General features: G+C 42.4%; 3 protein-coding genes across 6 annotated transcripts; 2 read left to right on the top strand and 1 right to left on the bottom strand.

The window, feature by feature from the left end:
• The first annotated feature begins 1,418 nt into the window (after window positions 1-1,418).
• On the top strand, window positions 1,419-3,848 carry LOC149978137 (uncharacterized). The gene is made up of 2 exons (XM_090200647.1): window positions 1,419-1,684; window positions 1,795-3,848. Exons 1-2 carry the CDS (start codon window positions 1,546-1,548, stop codon window positions 3,144-3,146), a joined length of 1,491 nt encoding a protein of 496 aa, XP_090056773.1. The 5' UTR covers window positions 1,419-1,545; the 3' UTR covers window positions 3,147-3,848.
• Window positions 3,849-4,132: 284 nt separating this feature from the next.
• LOC149978136 (protein mono-ADP-ribosyltransferase PARP12-like) lies at window positions 4,133-7,638 on the top strand. The gene is made up of 7 exons (XM_090200646.1): window positions 4,133-4,569; window positions 4,830-4,965; window positions 5,595-5,863; window positions 6,022-6,109; window positions 6,222-6,352; window positions 6,570-6,718; window positions 6,920-7,638. The coding sequence occupies exons 1-7, from the start codon at window positions 4,298-4,300 to the stop codon at window positions 7,558-7,560; spliced, it is 1,686 nt and encodes a 561-aa protein (XP_090056772.1). The 5' UTR covers window positions 4,133-4,297; the 3' UTR covers window positions 7,561-7,638.
• A 155-nt stretch (window positions 7,639-7,793) lies between these two features.
• LOC110490444 (protein mono-ADP-ribosyltransferase PARP12) lies at window positions 7,794-16,407 on the bottom strand. Of its 4 annotated transcripts, none has more exons than XM_021563837.3 (9): window positions 16,072-16,407; window positions 11,945-12,070; window positions 11,648-11,815; window positions 11,417-11,537; window positions 11,255-11,336; window positions 10,985-11,072; window positions 10,752-10,882; window positions 10,134-10,285; window positions 7,794-10,023 (listed from the first exon to the last, which is right to left on the bottom strand). In XM_021563837.3, the coding sequence occupies exons 3-9, from the start codon at window positions 11,780-11,782 to the stop codon at window positions 8,333-8,335; spliced, it is 2,400 nt and encodes a 799-aa protein (XP_021419512.3). In that variant the 5' UTR covers window positions 11,783-11,815; window positions 11,945-12,070; window positions 16,072-16,407; the 3' UTR covers window positions 7,794-8,332. The 4 variants fall into 4 exon arrangements, with proteins under 4 accessions (XP_021419512.3, XP_036800722.2, XP_090056767.1 ...); XM_036944827.2 differs by having other exon boundaries at window positions 10,145-10,285; XM_090200641.1 differs by lacking the exons at window positions 11,648-11,815; window positions 11,945-12,070 and having other exon boundaries at window positions 10,145-10,285; window positions 16,072-16,366.
• Window positions 16,408-17,570: the final 1,163 nt, after the last annotated feature.

The raw sequence follows: 17,570 nt of genomic DNA, 5'->3' as shown, positions 1-17,570 counted from the left end.
AATTAAACTCCGACTCCTTGGAGTCTCTGCAGTCCATGCTTAAAAAATGTACACTCTTAAACCCGATGTTTGTCCTCTGTTGTTGCATGCCTTTCTTTATTAGAAGAAATCCATACGTTTTAATAAAACGTTAATCAAATACAACCACCTACTGTTTCCTCATTGCAATTGCTCTAAAATGTCAACTCAGCATGTCCCTGTGCCAATTGAATCTCAATGAGGTTGCATTTGATTAACGTTGCATTAAAAAGTATGGATTTCAGCAAACAAAAAATAATGTACTTTATGTGCATAGCGACTGGAGGAGTCAGGGGTTCATTTGAAAAACTATAATCTGCGTCTGCGTCTACACCTGACACGTCTACACCTGACTATGCTCACTAACAGGGTCGTAAACAAATTTGTGCACAAAACTTGAGAAATAAGCTTTTGGTGCGGTAAATACCTGGGATATTTTATTTTAGCTCATTATACATGGTACCAACACTTTACATGTTGCCTTTATATTTTTGTTGAGTATAATTATGCAGGTCTGAGTTAAAGTGGGGAAAGGTACAGTTTGTGGATCCAGCGACGATCAAAGTGTTAACATCCCCCTAGGGTTGTGTTGTTGAATTGCACCATAATTCTGCTGCATTACTGTAGACTCACCACTAAGTGGTAGCACATACACACTGAGCCGCAGTGGCACAGCGCAGATGGTTTAAAGGGCCAATGCAGCTATATTTATCTCAATATCAAATTGTTTGTGTAACAACTACCTCACTGATTTTTATTTAATTTAAAACAATGGTCAAAAAGAAAGCTTCTTGGTAAAGAGCCGTTTCTCAAGCAATCATTTTGCCAGGATTGTCTGGGAGTGGTCCGATTGGAGAGGTAAAAATGTCAAATTAGCTGTAATTGGCAGTGAGGTTTGGAACTATTGCTCTATTAACCAATTGCCAAAACTCCATCCCACCAAAACAGGCAGAAATTGCAGGCAGTCTTTTCAAACAGCTCTTACACCAAATGTGCATTATCATTGCAGTTATATCCCAATCTCAGTGTAGAAATATTTAAAACACAGAAAAATCTCATTTGTGGCTGCACTGGGCCTTTAATGAAGCTCCCAGTTCCCAGACCTTGGGAGCTGCTGCCAGCTAGTTGATGGGAGTTGGCAGAAACAGGGTACTTCAAAATGCACTGGAGTACAAGCTAAATAATGAAGTTTGCCCAGGGGGAATTGGATAAAACATGAATGATGCCCAAGATCGTTTGAACACCCTCACTGTATGCAAAACATGTTCACATTATTAATGTCACTAGATTTAAGCTAAACAAATGCCACTGGTCACTGCTTCTTCACAATAACATTCAGACTAGTGGTTTGTTGCAAAATGGTGTACAGTGCTATTTGGTTCATAAGATAGAGAGGAGTGCTGAGGGTAAGTATTCAGACCCCTTGACTTTCCACATTGTTACATTACTGCCTTATTCTAAAATCCAAAAATAGTATTCTTAACAGCAGCTAATGGTCATTTCCTCTTTCTCAGGAAAAGAGATTTGATGAAGAAAAACAACGGGGGTAAAAACAGCAAGGAGCTACATCTCTTCCACGGAACGGACCCAAAACACGTAGACGCCATTTGCAGAGATAACTTCGACTGGAGGCTGTGTGGAACCAATGGAACTACGTATGGCGAAGGTACCTCATGTTAACTAACTGTCAGAAATGTAGTCAGATTTTAGAAGCAGTCATGATCTCATGATAGTCAGTCATTTTGTTTTACTGATGATCGTCTCTGTTTGTTTAAGGGAGTTACTTTGCCAGGGATGCCAAGTACTCACACTGCTTCACCAGCCACTCAGGAGTGAGGTCCATGTTTGTTTGTCAGGTGCTTGTTGGTGACTACACAAGGGGTAATTCGGCGCTCCGTCGTCCCCCTCCAAAAGGTGAGGGAAGCCCCACTCTCTATGACAGCTGTGTGGACAATGTCCTGAACCCATCCATATATGTGGTTTTTGAAAAGCACCAGGTGTACCCCGAGTTCCTCATCAGATATGATGATGGCGTCATGCACTGGTCCACATCGGCTCCAGCTCCACTCAAGACTGTCTCTATCCAATCCACTTCCTTAACCCCAAAATCCAAGCCACAGCCCCAGCCACGACCCCAGCCAGGACACCCTCTCGTACGCTCACTACCCCAGCCAGTACCCCCTCTCACACTCTCACTAGCCCAGCCAGTACACCCTCTCGTACACTCACTACCCCAGCCAGTTCCCCCTCTCGTACGCTCACTACCCCAGCCAGTACCCCCTTTCACACACTCACTACCCCAGCCAGTACCCCCTCTCACACACTCACTACCCCAGCCAGTACACCCTCTCGTACACTCACTACCCCAGCCAGTACCCCCTCTCACACACTCACTACCCCAGCCAGTACACCCTCTCGTACACTCACTACCCCAGCCAGTACCCCCTCTCACACACTCACTACCCCAGCCAATACACCCTCTCGTACACTCACTGCCCCAGCCAGTACCCCCTCTCGTAAGCTCACTACCCCAGCCAGTACCCCCTCTCACACACTCACTACCCCAGCCAGTACCCCCTTTCACACACTCACTACCCCAGCCAGTACCCCCTCTCACACACTCACTACCCCAGCCAGTACACCCTCTCGTACACTCACTACCCCAGCCAGTACCCCCTCTCGTAAGCTCACTACCCCAGCCAGCACCCCCTCTCGTACCCTCACTACCCCAGCCAGTACCCCCTCTCGTGCGCTCACTACCCCAGCCAGCACCCCCTCTTATACATTCACTACCCCAGCCAGCACCCCCTCTTATACATTCACTACCCCAGCCAGCACCCCCTCTTATACATTCACTACCCCAGCCAGTACCCCCTCGTATACATTCACTACCCCAGCCAGCACCCCCTCTTATACATTCACTACCCCAGCCAGCACCCCCTCTTATACATTCACTACTCCAGCCAGTACACCCTCTCCTACACTCACGACCCCAGCCAGCACAGCCTCTCGTAGACTCGCTCCCCCAGCCAGCACCACCTCTCGTAGACTGGCTCTCCAACCCCCCACCCCTTCTCCTACACTCACTCTCTCAGCCAGCACCCTGTCTCCTGCACTTTCCCCTTTAACTGGCCCCCTATCTCTGGCTCACACCCGCTCAACAACCACTACTCACACACTCCCTGCCAGCAGTACCTCTCACTCACTATCCCCTTCATCCTCATTGAGCACACCTTATCACACACTTTCTCACTCATCATACTCCCCAACTTACACACAAACTCTCTCACACACTTCCCCCTCCACGTCAAGCAATTCTCCAAGCACACTCTCCCCCTCAGCAAGCAACCTATCTCGGGTGTTCTCTCCCTCGACAGGTGCCTTCTATCGTCCACTATCTACCACAACAAGCACCACTAGATCTCCTCCTGAGTCACTGTACAGTGTTCCAACAGCTCAAAGGAGGGACAGCAAAGAAAAGAACAAATGCCTTCTGCAATAATTTGCCTTTGTCAGGATGGAGCAGTAAGTAGAATGTTTTGATGGCAAACATCTAAAAAAGAAAAGAAAATGAGAAAGAAAATGTATTAAAATGATGAATGATCACTTCATTTGCGTATCAAAAATGTAGTATAGCTGTGTATCTTTACCTGTAAGGGCTAAATAACAGTAAAGCTGTTAACAACAAACCAGACATTTGTAATTTTGCACAAATATGAATTTGGTGAGCATGTTTCCTTTACACAGGTCTGCTGACACAGTCCATACATTTTGTAAATGAAACCAGTTTGATGTCTGTGTTTTAAACTGAATAAACTCAGAAAATCATTGATTGTCGATGTTTTTTGGACAAGCCTACTCTTTTCTAAGAGATTTGGAAACACCCTCATGTCAGAAACTTAATTTTTTGGGCAACAAAAATCCTCTTTATTTTACATTAAACTGAATCAATAAATCACTACTGCTGCTACTGTGTGTCTAGCAGGCCTATTGTGATGTAAATGAAGGTTCCACATGCCACTCGGGCAGAGTTCAATGTGCCGTATTTAAAAGGGTGTGTACCGTCATTAGTGTGTTCCATTGCCTGTTTGTCATACTTGGCTACCTTCATAATAGGGGAGGGGTTACATATACTGTAAGTTTCATTTAGTCAGAAATGTTTTTGTCGCATGCTGGTCACCTGTTTTGTAGTTAACGGAGAGCAACGTTCTACTTCAGATTTGACAGTATATGTACAGTTTTGCGAGGGCCAACAGTCAGGCGTCCTACGGTGACGGACATGGATACAACAGCTCTGATCTACAAGGTCCTCTGTGCCCATAATGGGTCCTTTGAGCTGGGAGAATTGCGTGCCAACATTAGCACGATGGAAGATGACCTGGAAAGTGTTTTAGGGAATCAGGAGATGTTTACCACGGCTGTCTCGAAGGGAAACAAACTGATAGTTGCCAAGACGAAGATGAGGTTATGCAGAGCTAATAGATGTAGTGGCTGCAGCAATTTACACCTGTGTAAGCTTTATCTGTATGGAACATGTCCATCCAATGAGAGGTAAACTTTCTTGACTTTACGGTTTGTTTTTACTCCGGAAGCTATTTACCCGTCATATTACTTCTATTCATTCTACTATTATTTCTGAAACGTTCTAAATTCCTTGTGGTCTTACAGAATGTGACAGGTAATGCACTACAGTATACATGTCAATTGCTACAGGTTCATGGTAAGTTTGTAGATTTGACATTTAAGGAAAAACCTAATATATGTTTTAAAGAGCGTCATAAGAAATCGCCTCTCGTTCTTGCGATTTCCAGACAAGGATGCCGTCTCTGCCATGAGCTGACGTCAGAGCACAACATCAGAGTCCTGAGAGAGCATTACCTGGAGGAACTGGACAGGAAGGAGCTGTGTACATTACTGCTGCAGAATGACAACGCCCTTTTACCCCCAGTATGTGCGTCATAGGCATTCGGGAAGGATTCAGATCCCTTGACTTTTTCCACATTTTGTTGCGTCACAGCCTTATTCTAAAATATATATATATATATTTTTCAATCCTCAATAATCTACACACAATACCCCATAATGACGAAGAAAAAAACGTTTAGACATTTTTACAAATGTATTAAAAAGAAAAAGCAGAAATACCTTTTTTACATACGTATTCAGACCCTTTGCTGTGAGACTCCTAATTAAGCTCACGTGCATCCTGTTTCCATTGATCATCCTTGAGATGTTTCTACAACTTGATTGGAGTCCACCTGTGGTAAATTCAATTGATTGGACATGATTTGGAAAGGCACACACCTTTGGAAAGGCACACGTCTTATAGGCATTGTGTATTCAATGTTTATTTCCCCACGTCCAAAAGGACTACTGATGAATTCACAGACTTGAGGCTATCATCCAAATATGTGTACTAAACTGAGCGTGCAGATATATTTTAAAATTATTTATTTGAATTGGGATATCTGTAAAACTGATGTACTTGAATTGGGACTGATGCACTTAAACAGAGTTTGCACTTATCCAATGTCCTTATCAAGCCCTCATCAGGAGTGGTCTGTGTTTGTCTCCAGGTTTGCTTCACATACAACAAAGGTAGTGGAGAGTACGGTTACTGTCCTGACAAAGGGAGCTGCAGAAGACTCCACGTCTGTGAGCGCTACATTACAGGAACCTGTGCTGCAGACGTGGACTGTGGCAGGTCTCACGACTTCTACGAGCCCCACCCACTCAACACCCTGCAGCAGAGGGGAGTACCTAATGAACTGGTGGCATCCATGTTGTCCACCTACCGCAACATCCAGGCAATCGGGCATACTAATGATGCTAGTAACCCACTTTGGTAAGAGACCTTGTAGAGTAGACTACACTAACCTCGGTCCTCGGGATCAATTTGCTATTTGATATAAATTAGGAGAGCGAGCTGCCAGGTAGATAAGATTATACTGTACTGATTGTATTTAATTATAATGCTGTCTAACTTTCTCTACTCATCGTCAGCAAAAAAGACTCTGATGACTGCCTGCTGAAATCCAAAGCTTTACCCAGTCACTGGGATAAATCTTCAGTACCTGAAACTGGATTCAAGGTTCATAATCACTTTTTAACTCATAAGATCTTCCATCTGGTCAGAAGGCAGTGAAATATAAAGCTATTACATTGGTAAAAGTAGGTGTTCTTTTCAAACGCATTCTCTCTAGAGGGTTGCTCTGCAGAGTTCCTCAGCTGAGCACAAGAATATTCTGGATCTTTTCCACCAAACTATGACTGGCTTCAGTGTGAAGACTATTGAGAGGGTGCAGAATCGGATCCTGTGGGAGGTCTTTTCGTGGTAAGAATCACAAATCCTCATGCCAAAAGAAATGTACTCTACCCAAGAAATATGTTCATATTGTTTGCGTTAATCAAAGCAGTCATAACATATGCGAACAGATGTAACATGTTAATGGTAACTGGTACTTAGATTCTAGCAGAAAACACTTGCAAATGCTATGAGGTAGCCTGCAATTGACGATACTGACAAAGGAATCTGTTCTTCCTCTCCCAAGGCAAGGAGATGTGATGAGAAAGGCAAATGCAGGGAAAGGGAATGAGAAGCAGCTCTTCCATGGAACAGACTCTAAACACGTGGATGCTATATGCCTGCAGAACATAGCCTGGAGGATGGGTGGAACACAAGGAACGCCCTATGGGCAAGGTGAGTTCTGTATTTCATGTGATATCTAATAGATTTTTAAGTTTATATAATGATTTATTATGTTACGTGGAAATGGCATATTTTTTTGCTATTCTCTTTCACATCACATTGTGGAAATACAGTGGAAAAGTTGACAAAACAAATTTATTTTTAATGTCACACTCACTGTGATTGTTCTAATTCTAACCCATCTCTTTCCAGGAAGCTACTTTTCTAAGGATGCCAAGTTCTCCCACAGCTACACCAGCCAGTCAGGAGTCAGGTCCATGTTTGTTTGTCGTGTGCTGGTGGGAAACTACACACAAGGACACTCCAGCTACCTCTGCCCCCCCTCAAAAGATGGAAGTCACACCATCTCCTATGACAGCTGTGTGGATGATATCTACAACCCCTCTGTATTTGTGGTGGTCGGGAAGCATCAGGTTTACCCAGAGTACCTTATTCAGTACAGGGAAGGGTCCAGGCCTGGGACCTATGTTCCACCACCTAACTTTGTTCAAAACCAGAGCCACCACAACATGCACTGGACATCTATTCCAGTCATGCTACGCTCACCAGCCACCCCTGTGCTGCCCAACAATGCAAGGTTCAGATCTCCTTGCCCAACAGGACAGAGAACCCCCAGACCTACCTTGACACATGCTTCTGCACAGTTTGGTTCCATGAACTCCGTGACACATCCATTGTTTCAGTCAGGTCTGATGACTTATGTCTCTCCTCCACCACCCTGGGTCGGCTCTATGACCTCCATACCACACACACCTCCATCAAGGACAAGAAGATCACAGTTTACTAAAATGAAAGCAAAAAGTAAATCTATGGCATCACTAGATAATCTATAAGTCTTGGTAGTCAATTTTTTATTTTGAAATTTAGGAGGAAATTACCTTTTTATGTATAAATAAATTGTATTTATGAAATGTGTCCTTTTTAGGTGTTGGTAGAGCATGGCGCATGTAATGCCAGGGTAGTGGTTTTTATTCCCTGGACCACAGACGCATGTCTGTAAATCACTCTGGATAAGAGTCTGATAAATGGCATATATCATGTGTTGACAAAATAATCAGAATTGGGCTGTCTGTGTAAATGCAGTCATGGTAGTTTCTGAATGCACAACTGCATAGAACATTTATTGTTTTTCTCATTTTTAAATGTGTTTTCTTCCCCCCCCTAGGGGTGATGTTGCTAAACTGCACCCTACTTATTCTGCATTACTCCACACCACTAGTCAAACAAACATCCAGTCAATTACTTTCTATTGGCCATTTAGTTGAATACACAGAAATCCAACTACTTTACAAAATGTGTCAGCAGAACAGAAGTCCCAGAGTAAAGGAAACACGCTCATCATATTCATTTTTACTAGTTGAACATCACAGGAGGCTGCTGAGGGGAGAATGGCTCATAATAATGGAATGGCATCAAACACCTGGAAACTGTGTTTGATACCATTCCACCTATTCTGCTCCAGTCATTAACACGAGACCGTTCTCCCCAATTAAGGTGCCACCAACCTGCTGTGTTGAACATCATTGTTTGTTGCAAGGGTTTAACACACCAACTATGCATATTTGACATGAAATGGAAATTATCATTCAGAAACACTACACATTTTCAACAGGTTGAACTTTGACCCCCAAATTGTTTAATTAACTCCTGCACTCTAGATGATGTGATAGTAGTAGAAGATGTGTCAGAAGTAGTGCTCGATGTGGAGTGGTGAAACCCTGAGAGTGTGGAGGAGTCTGTGTAAGTGTGGGTGTATGATGAGTGAGAAAGTGTGTGGTAAGGTGTGCTCAATGAGGATGAAGGGGATAGTGGGTGAGAGGTACTACTGGCAGAGAGGGTGCGAGTAGTAGTCGTTGAGCGGGTTTGAGCCTGAGAGGATGTGTCAGTTGAACGGGAAAGTGTGCGAGAAGGGGGGCTGGCAGGGGTAGTGAGTGTGCGAAAGGGGTTGCTTGAGCGAGTGAGTGTGCGAGTGTGGGCAGTGCCAGGGGTAATGAGTGTGCGAGAAGGGGCACTGGCTGAGGGAGTAAGTGTGCGAGAGGGGGCACTGGCTGAGGGAGTAAGTGTGTGAGAGGGGGCACTGGCTGAGGGAGTAAGTGTGCGAGAGGGGGCACTGGCTGAGGGAGTAAGTGTGCGAGAAGGGGCACTGGCTGAAGGAGTAAGTGTGCGAGAGGGGGCACTGGCTGAAGGAGTAAGTGTGCGATAGGGGGCACTGGCTGAAGGAGTAAGTGTGCGAGAGGGGGCACTGGCTGAAGGAGTAAGTGTGCGATAGGGGGCACTGGCTGAAGGAGTAAGTGTGCGAGAGGGGGCACTGGCTGAAGGAGTAAGTGTGCAAGAGGGGGCACTGGCTGAAGGAGTAAGTGTGCGAGAGGGGGCACTGGCTGAGGGAGTAAGTGTGCGAGAGGGGGCACTGGCTGAGGGAGTAAGTGTGCGAGAGGGGATGCTGGGTGGCCTAGTGGGTGCATAAAACAGGGTACTGGCTGGGGTTGTGGGTGTACGAGAGGGGGTACTGGGTGTACGAGAGGGGGTACTGGGTGTACGAGAGGGGGTACTGGCTGGGGTTGTGGGTGTACGAGAGGGGGTACTAGCTGGGGTTGTGGGTGTACGAGAGGGGTTATTGGGTGTACGAGAGGGGATACTGGCTGGGGTAGTGGGTGTACGAGAGGGGGCGCTGGCTTGGGTAATGAGTTTATGAGGGAGTTTGCTGAATGAGGGAGTGTAAGACCAATTAGCTTGGCCTAGGGTGGTATCCACCAATTGAGAACTTGGGGCTGGCTTCATGATGACTGCAGATTGACTGAATCCCAATGTGGTTTGGGCAGGTTTTGGGAGACGTGAAGGGGGAAAATAATTGGTTGGATTAGAGAAAGTGGTGGCTGCTTGAGATGGACTCAAAGTGGAAGTGGATGGAACTCGAGGGTTTTGCAGCGTAGCAGAAGCTGCTGCTTGAATCTGGTTGGATGCTGGGTATTGGACTATGTAAGTGGATTGGATAGAGACAGTTTTTGGTAGAGCTGGAGCCGAAGAGGACAAGTGCATGACGCCATCATCATATCTGATGAGGAACTCGGGGTACACCTGGTGCTTTTCAAACACCACATATATGGATGGGTTCAGGACATTGTCCACACAGCTGTCATAGAGAGTGGGGCTTCCCTCACCTTTTGGAGGGGGACGACGGAGCGCCGACTTCCCTCGTGTGTAGTCACCAACAAGCACCCAACAAACAAACATGGACCTCACTCCTGAGTGACTGGTGAAGCAGTGCGAGTACTTGGCATCCCTGGCAAAGTAACTCCCTTAAACAAACAGAGACGATCATCAGTAAAACAAAATGACTGACTATAATGAGATCATGACTGCTTCTAAAATCTGACTACATTTCTGACAGTTGGTTAACATGAGGTACCTTCGCCATACTTAGTTCCATTGGTTCCACACAGCCTCCAGTCGAAGTTATCTCTGCAAATGGCGTCTACGTGTTTTGGGTCCGTTCCGTGGAAGAGATGTAGCTCCTTGCTGTTTTTACCCCCATTGTTTTTCTTCATCAAATCTCTTTTCCTGAGAAAGAGGAAATGACCATTAGCTGCTGTTAAGAATACTATTTTTGGATGGTTATTCCCTATTGGAATTTGGCCTCCAGGTACCATATGTAAAGCCAGAGGTCACCGTAAAGCAGCTCTCAGTAACTGGTATCTGGGCCCCTAAGACATAAAATGTTCTATGGTTGTCTTTAAGCGATTAAGACGTTTCAAATGTATAGTCTATTCGACCCCAAGGTTACCCCCATTGTTTTTCTTCATCAAATCTATTTTCCTAAAAAAACAGGGGTAAAAACATTAGCTGCTTCCCCATAATCTTGTTCAAGCCAGGGTTTACATAGTATTTTGGAAGTAACATGCTGGGATTGTGTGTGAGAGTTTACATAGTATTTTGGAAGTAACATGCTAGGATTGTGTGTGAGAGTTTACATAGTATTTTGGAAGTAACATGCTAGGATTGTGTGTGAGAGTTGATGTAAACATACCACTGGAAGACTTCCCAGAGGTCCCTGTTTTGGACCATCTCGATGCTGGTGATCTGGAAGCCCCTCATGGTCTTGTTGAAAAGTCTCTGGACCTTCTGATAGACCCTGTCAGAACTCAGAAGAGTGACTGTCTGCAGGAGGGGAAAACAAAATAGTTGTCACTGCTAAAACAAAAAGTTGAACACTAACCTTCCTGTAAGCCTAAGCAGAATAACCACATGTAAACAAGTAACCTTATATCCAATGTCAGGTATGGCAGACATGTCCCAAAATCCAGGAACATCTCTGAAATTCTCAGAGGAATTGTATGTTCTATTTGTCCTGAGGATAAATATAAAAGAGAACATGACATTCAACACTAAGAAAATAAGTTGCTCAATTGAATACCTATATTTATTCCTCCACTTACTATCCAAATATTGATTATGAAATTGTGAGTGTTTATTAGGTTAAATACAGAACATGGTGACCATCCTCTTAGTTCATCCTCATCCGTACATTACCTGCTGTCTGCAGTTGAAACAAACACAGGACGACGCCTGACCATCCTTACAGTACCGTTATTTCTGTTTTTTTGCGTCATCTCTGTAATTATGAGAAGAACTATTTGAACCATGTCTGTTGTAAATTAAATATGTTTTGTGCAAGAGTTTGAAATGTGTTACCTCTGAAACTCAGCTCATAAGACTGCTGGCCTGCAGTGAACCTCACCACAGCACTTTGATCCTCCTGGAACCTTTTCTCAAGGTCTTCACTGGTGATGGACGACAATCTGTGCATCTCTTTCTGTGATTTATAGAAAAAAAACTCAAATTCAAGGGGAACAACAGTTTACCGTCTCTATTATTGTCCTCGTAACACATCATCAGCCTGTTTGAGTGTTTCACACCACTTACGATGGATGCGTACTGGACCCATTTTCCGTACTCGTCCTCCCAGAACCACACCCACTCTGTGGTGAGTACGCACATGGGCTCGGTCACAGAGGACACTGTGGAGGGACGTTGAACTTCACTGAATCCGCGGCTCATGGCTTCAAAATGTACACAGTTTGGATCCCCTCGCTGTGAAGCCATAAGGAAATGCCAATGGTAAAGCAACCAATCCCCATTGCCAATTCCCATACCAAGAATGTACTTCATTCACACTGTGAAATATTTGTATCTAGTTTAATATGATATAACCTACTGCACCTTTGTATCTTAGAAGAGTCACAGAAGTCTCTCTAGATCGTTGTTTTTCTGGCAGAGCAAACGAAGTCTGACCATTCTTCACTTCCCAATTGTAGGGCCTTTTATAGTGGATGCTCCAGCATTAATCTGAACAGACGTTAGGTTTATATAACAGATGTTACAGTTATGTAACAGTGTGTCATGAGACTCTTGTTAGCCAGAAGGACAACAGAATATCTTGCCATGGCCTCCATTCACAAAATCGATGCTAGGCTTCTAGTGTTGCTTTGAAAGTTTTATCAAATAAAGTACAACATAGTCCATTATTGTGGATGTACAGTACATGGTTGTATGTTGTCCTATGAGGAGGATATGGTATTGTGTATCTACTGACAACCTTTAGATCTAGATAAACTCATACCCAGCCAGCTATCCTGGATTCTGCCTGAGTAAAAAAAGGGGCAAAAAGTTCCCCTGATCTCAGGTGTTCTGCCAAAGCAAATGTGGGAAAGTTAAACATCCCAGCAACGCTCTCCCTCTTTAACTTTACCTCCTTGTTTGCAGTACCCCTTGACAGAGAACAGACAGATCTCCTTCCTCACCAACAACAAACAACTTGAGGTGCCATAAAAGAAATGCACCCCTCCCCAATGTTAATATTTTCAAACGACCCCCCATTGTACTGCAGAAAAAGTGAATAGAATTAACTAAAAAATATATATGTCCACAAATAACAATAAATGTATAAATAATAATGTATAAATTTATATTTTCATATTTGCTCTTTGAATATAAAGTTTATAAATATGTTAAAAACTTCCAGTGAGAGTATCAGAACAACTCTGGCATTTATCTCAAGACGACATTCACAGCTAAACGACAACAGCATGTCTGACTCATTCTGCCAATCACTTGACAATTACTAGAAAGGAGGAAGTGTGTTTCACAATAATACAATTTCAGAGGAGAGAAATAAAGAAATGGTCAATTGTGAGGCAATTTGGGAACCTATTACTCACAGTGAGACACTTTCTGCAGAAGTGAGATTAGTAAAAAAATATATATTTTGAAATACCAGATTGAAACAAACCTTCCATAGTTGGCTGTAGAAAATAAAATTATAGATTGTGAAACTAATAATGATGAGGCAGTGTGAAAAGGCCTATCCCATAAGAGTGATTTCTGTCTCAAATGGTTGAGAATATGTGGGATTCATTCAACAATTCAGAATAACCTAGGTCACACTTTACATTATGTTGCACTGATATGTGAACAGGAATTTCTCAACTGAATTGCTCTGTAGATAAACCCATCTCTCATAGCAAAAGTTTGATTTAGTCCTATTCTTTAACTTAGATTTTTGGTTGAGATGGAGAAACGAATCCAACATATTAATTATAGATTTGTAGACAAACTGGAATTAAAGACACTAAGTCATTAGCACAGATAGAACTATCCAAGCAGAAGATACATCTCCTTCAAATGTCTGTATTTGGTTGTTTCTAATTTTGTCAGAAAGTTGTTTTCATTTCAAGATAAAGTGTACTGTTAGCTAACTAGCTAATGTTAGCTGGCTGGCTAGCTAGGTAACGTTACGTGTATGATCTGTGTAGTAATATTATTAGTATCTCTGAGCCATTTGCATTGCTAGTTATAGCCTAATGTTAGCCAGCTAACATTGAACCTGGTTGGTTAGCTACCTGCAGATTCATGCAGGGTAGTAACATTATGAGTTGAGATTGTGGTTCATTGTTTAGCTAGCTAGCTAGCTGCATGTCTAAACAAAAGACTCCACTATGCAAATAACTAACTATTTCAATAGAATGTTTATGATGTCACTGCGACAACTGTCGATAGGCGTAGCTGGTAAATTCGCTCTGGCTATCTACTCAGATTTTAGAGCACTCTCGTCTGAGTGTGTCAGAGTGCAGAATAATAACATGAATTTATGAACACTCAACACCCATTGAATATGGTGTCTATAAACGTTGTCAAAAAATATTAATTAAATTGTTGCCAGCAGCACAGCTGCAGTCACCAATGCTCTGGATAACAATAAAACAGCCTAACCAGCTCTGCTCGGGCGAGTAAAATGGTCAGTGAGCTGTTCTAGTAGTTAGCAAGATAGCCAAAATGTAGCCAAAATTAGCCAGTTAGCTTGGGTGCTTGACTGCTGCTGTTAGGTGAGAACGCTCGGATCAACCCTACTCCTCGGCCAGAGCGTTGAGTAAGCGCTCTGAACGCTCCGAGAGAGAAACGCTCTGAATTTTGGTAAGACAGTCTGACAACGCTCTGTGTTTACGAACACCCAGAGCACACTCTGGCAATCCAGATTAAATTTAAGAACACACCCATAGAATAAACAAACCTTTAGTCTTGAAATCTTCGGTTGTTAAGTGTATAGCCTCACATGTTAATCCTTAAAGTGATGATTGGGGCTAAATCTTAAGAAGGTGTGAACAATGCTGAATGGGTGTAGACAAAAAAGAGCTCTCTAGTAGGTACAAAAACATTCAGGGGCCATTTTCTCAAACGTGAGGTTACAAGTTTATCAACTTTCAAAGCATAATTACTTTCCCATTGTTCCTCAACTGTAGTGTATTATATACTATTTTCTATCTCCGAGTCTCTACTTTTATCCAATGTAAAAAATATATATATTTCAAATTTTGCTACATAAGACCCGAATCGAGCCGGTCATCAAATATAGTACATCTTGTAATTTGTTACGTATCATACGAAATGGGAGAAGGACATCCACAAATTAATACATACCATATGAAATGTAACATGCTGTATCACACAAAATAGAGTGTTTCGGATTTATGTTAAGAATAATACGAAATGCTCTGAGACCAGGTTGCCACTTCGGGTGCATCAACATCATGGTTTGCGTTTTCAACACCATAATCTGTACAGTTTGGATGCTGGAATTATACTTTGGGACACATGTGTGCAGGTAGCATACAGGATACTTTTGAAATAGCCTCGTCAGATTAAATTTAAAAAAGTTAAATTACAAATATTTAGGCTATAGGCTATTTAAGCATTATGGGATTTAGGTGCACGAGGAATAGCCACTCGGATCAGAGAGGTAGAGCACGTACTACGCTTTCCTGAATGACTGTGCTTGCTGGAAGGATGTGGTTACATTATTATAAAACGATTTGGGAGAATGATGATCCGCAACAGACAACGCATCAGAGTATCAAAACGTAAAATACAGCCTGACTGGCATGCTACTATGTTTTCTATACCTAATAAACTGTCGAGAGTATGTTTCATCCGACACATTGGTGCGGCTGGCTTCCGGGTTGGACGCGCGCTGTGTTAAGAAGCAGTGCAGCTTGGTTGGTTTGTGTTTCGGAGGACGCATGGCTTTCGACCTTCGTCTCACCCGAGCCCGTACGGGAGTTGTAGCGATGAGACAAGATAGTAATTACTAATAATTGGATACCACGAAATTGGGGAGAAAAGGGAGTAAAAAAAAAATATATATATATTTTTTAAAGTTCTCATTTTTTAACTGTCGAGAGTAGACTCAAAGCATTTCGCTACACTCGCAATAACCATCTGCTAAACACTTGTACGTGACAAATAAATTAATACAATTGGATTTTAAATTATCTGAATGGAATTAAATATTACAAATCACAGGGCTTTTGCACCGTTATTCAAATAGGATTTTCCCAACAGTTTCAAATCACATTTTATTTGTCACATGCGCCGAATACAACAGGTATAGTTGACCTTAAAGTTAAATTATTACCTACAAGCCCTTAACCAACAATGCAGTTTAAAAAAAAACGTGTTAAGTAAAAAACAAAAAATATTTTTTTTAAACCAAAAACATTGATATATGGGAGGCGTATGTAAGCAGGCGAGGAAATGTTGCTAGGTTGCAAGAAAATACGAAGTAAAACCTTCAAACTGGCGAATGTAAACCCGGAGCAAAAAGCACTACCATCCCCTGTGCCCATCAAAAACCACAGAACCCTCCCCAAAGCAATAAAGATGTTAGACAACGCTGCCCGATTTTGGACCATTTCTAAAGTGATCATAGAGGGCATGAACAAAATGTTAGAATAACAATTAATGTACATTAATTTGGACATAAAACTTCCTGTACAATATATATGTATGCTTACCTTTCACTACTATTATTGCAGTCCTCTAATAGATCAAATGTACACAGGTAAAAATCATTTCAACCATCATTAAATCATTGAGGTTTGTATCATCTAACTTTCGTTTTACCAATATTACGTTTGTTTCCGTTGTACACCGAGATATAAAATAAATCGTTTAGGGCAACAAAAAAATGTATACATTTCGTCAATGAAATCGGACTCTATCTACAAACTCAGAATATTTCAAAGCTCCCTGATAAATGCAAATTACTTGTACTACTTTTGAGCTCAGGAATTTTCAGCATGTGCAAATGTTTAATGTCCACGGTTTATAGTGCTTTCAAGACAACTGGGAACTTCAAAAACCACGAGGTTAGTGATCTTCAAATCGGAACTCGAGGAAAAGGTCCGAGTTCCCGACCTCGAATTCCGAGTTGGGTGAGCTTTCAAAACGATTTTTCCTAGTCTGAGCTCGTTTTTTTCTGAGTTCCAAATTGTCTTGGAAGCACTGAAGTCAGAGATTCCCGAGTTCCCAATTGTTTTGAACGCAGCGTGGTTACATGTGGTCTGTAGTTGTCAGGGACGTACTGCCAAATTCTCTAAAACGACGTTGGAGGCAGTTTATGGTAGCGAAATTAACATTAAATTATCTGGAAACAACTCTGGTGGCCATTCATTCAGTCAGCATTCCAATTGTACGTTACTTTAAAACTTGAGACATCTGTGGCATTGTGTTGTGTGACAAAATTGCATAATTTAGAGTGGCCTTTTATTTTTTCCCTTGTCGGAGCTCGTTTTTTTCTGAGTTCCAAGTTCTCTTGAAAGCACTGAAGTCAGAGATTCCATAGTTCCCAGTTGTTTTGAACGCGGCATTTCTCTTTGACCAAGCCAATTATATCAACTCCTCCAGGGAGTTGAGTGCAGACTAGAGTTATTAAAATTAACCTCCGACTCCTTGGAGTCTCTGCAGTCCATGCTTAAAAAATGTACACTCTTAAACCCGATGTTTGTCCTCTGTTGTTGCATGCCTTTCTTTATTAGAAGAAATCCATACGTTTTAATAAAACGTTAATCAAATACAACCACCTACTGTTTCCTCATTGCAATTGCTCTAAAATGTCAACTCAGCATGTCCCTGTGCCAATTGAATCTCAATGAGGTTGCATTTGATTAACGTTGCATTAAAAAGTATGGATTTCAGCAAACAAAAAATAATGTACTTTATGTGCATAGCGACTGGAGGAGTCAGGGGTTCATTTGAAAAACTATAATCTGCGTCTGCGTCTACACCTGACACGTCTACACCTGACTATGCTCACTAACAGGGTCGTAAACAAATTTGTGCACAAAACTTGAGAAATAAGCTTTTGGTGCGGTAAATACCTGGGATATTTTATTTTAGCTCATTATACATGGTACCAACACTTTACATGTTGCCTTTATATTTTTGTTGAGTATAATTATGCAGGTCTGAGTTAAAGTGGGGAAAGGTACAGTTTGTGGATCCAGCGACGATC

The sequence above is a fragment of the Oncorhynchus mykiss genome, chromosome 15, assembly GCF_057628025.1.
Source record: "Oncorhynchus mykiss isolate SJ-2025 chromosome 15, ASM5762802v1, whole genome shotgun sequence".
In the NCBI taxonomy this organism is placed as follows: Eukaryota; Metazoa; Chordata; class Actinopteri; order Salmoniformes; family Salmonidae; genus Oncorhynchus; species Oncorhynchus mykiss.
Note: the sequence above shows the minus strand (reverse complement) of the source record. Positions and strands in the feature narration are given on the sequence as shown.

Bases quoted from the DNA above. Each gene is read 5' to 3' on its own strand.
- LOC110490444 (XM_021563837.3), bottom strand. From the start codon at position 11,782: ATGAGCCGCGGATTCAGTGAAGTTCAACGTCCCTCCACAGTGTCCTCT. The intron at 10,883-10,984 runs GTTACTTGTTTA...CCCCTCCTGCAG, and splicing joins TACCTGACATTGGATATAAG to ACAGTCACTCTTCTGAGTTC. The intron at 10,024-10,133 runs GTACCTCATGTT...TGTTTGTTTAAG, and splicing joins TGGAACTAAGTATGGCGAAG to GGAGTTACTTTGCCAGGGAT.
- LOC149978136 (XM_090200646.1), top strand. From the start codon at position 4,298: ATGGATACAACAGCTCTGATCTACAAGGTCCTCTGTGCCCATAATGGG. The intron at 4,570-4,829 runs GTAAACTTTCTT...TGCGATTTCCAG, and splicing joins ACATGTCCATCCAATGAGAG to ACAAGGATGCCGTCTCTGCC. The intron at 5,864-6,021 runs GTAAGAGACCTT...ACTCATCGTCAG, and splicing joins GATGCTAGTAACCCACTTTG to CAAAAAAGACTCTGATGACT.
- LOC149978137 (XM_090200647.1), top strand. From the start codon at position 1,546: ATGAAGAAAAACAACGGGGGTAAAAACAGCAAGGAGCTACATCTCTTC. The intron at 1,685-1,794 runs GTACCTCATGTT...TGTTTGTTTAAG, and splicing joins TGGAACTACGTATGGCGAAG to GGAGTTACTTTGCCAGGGAT.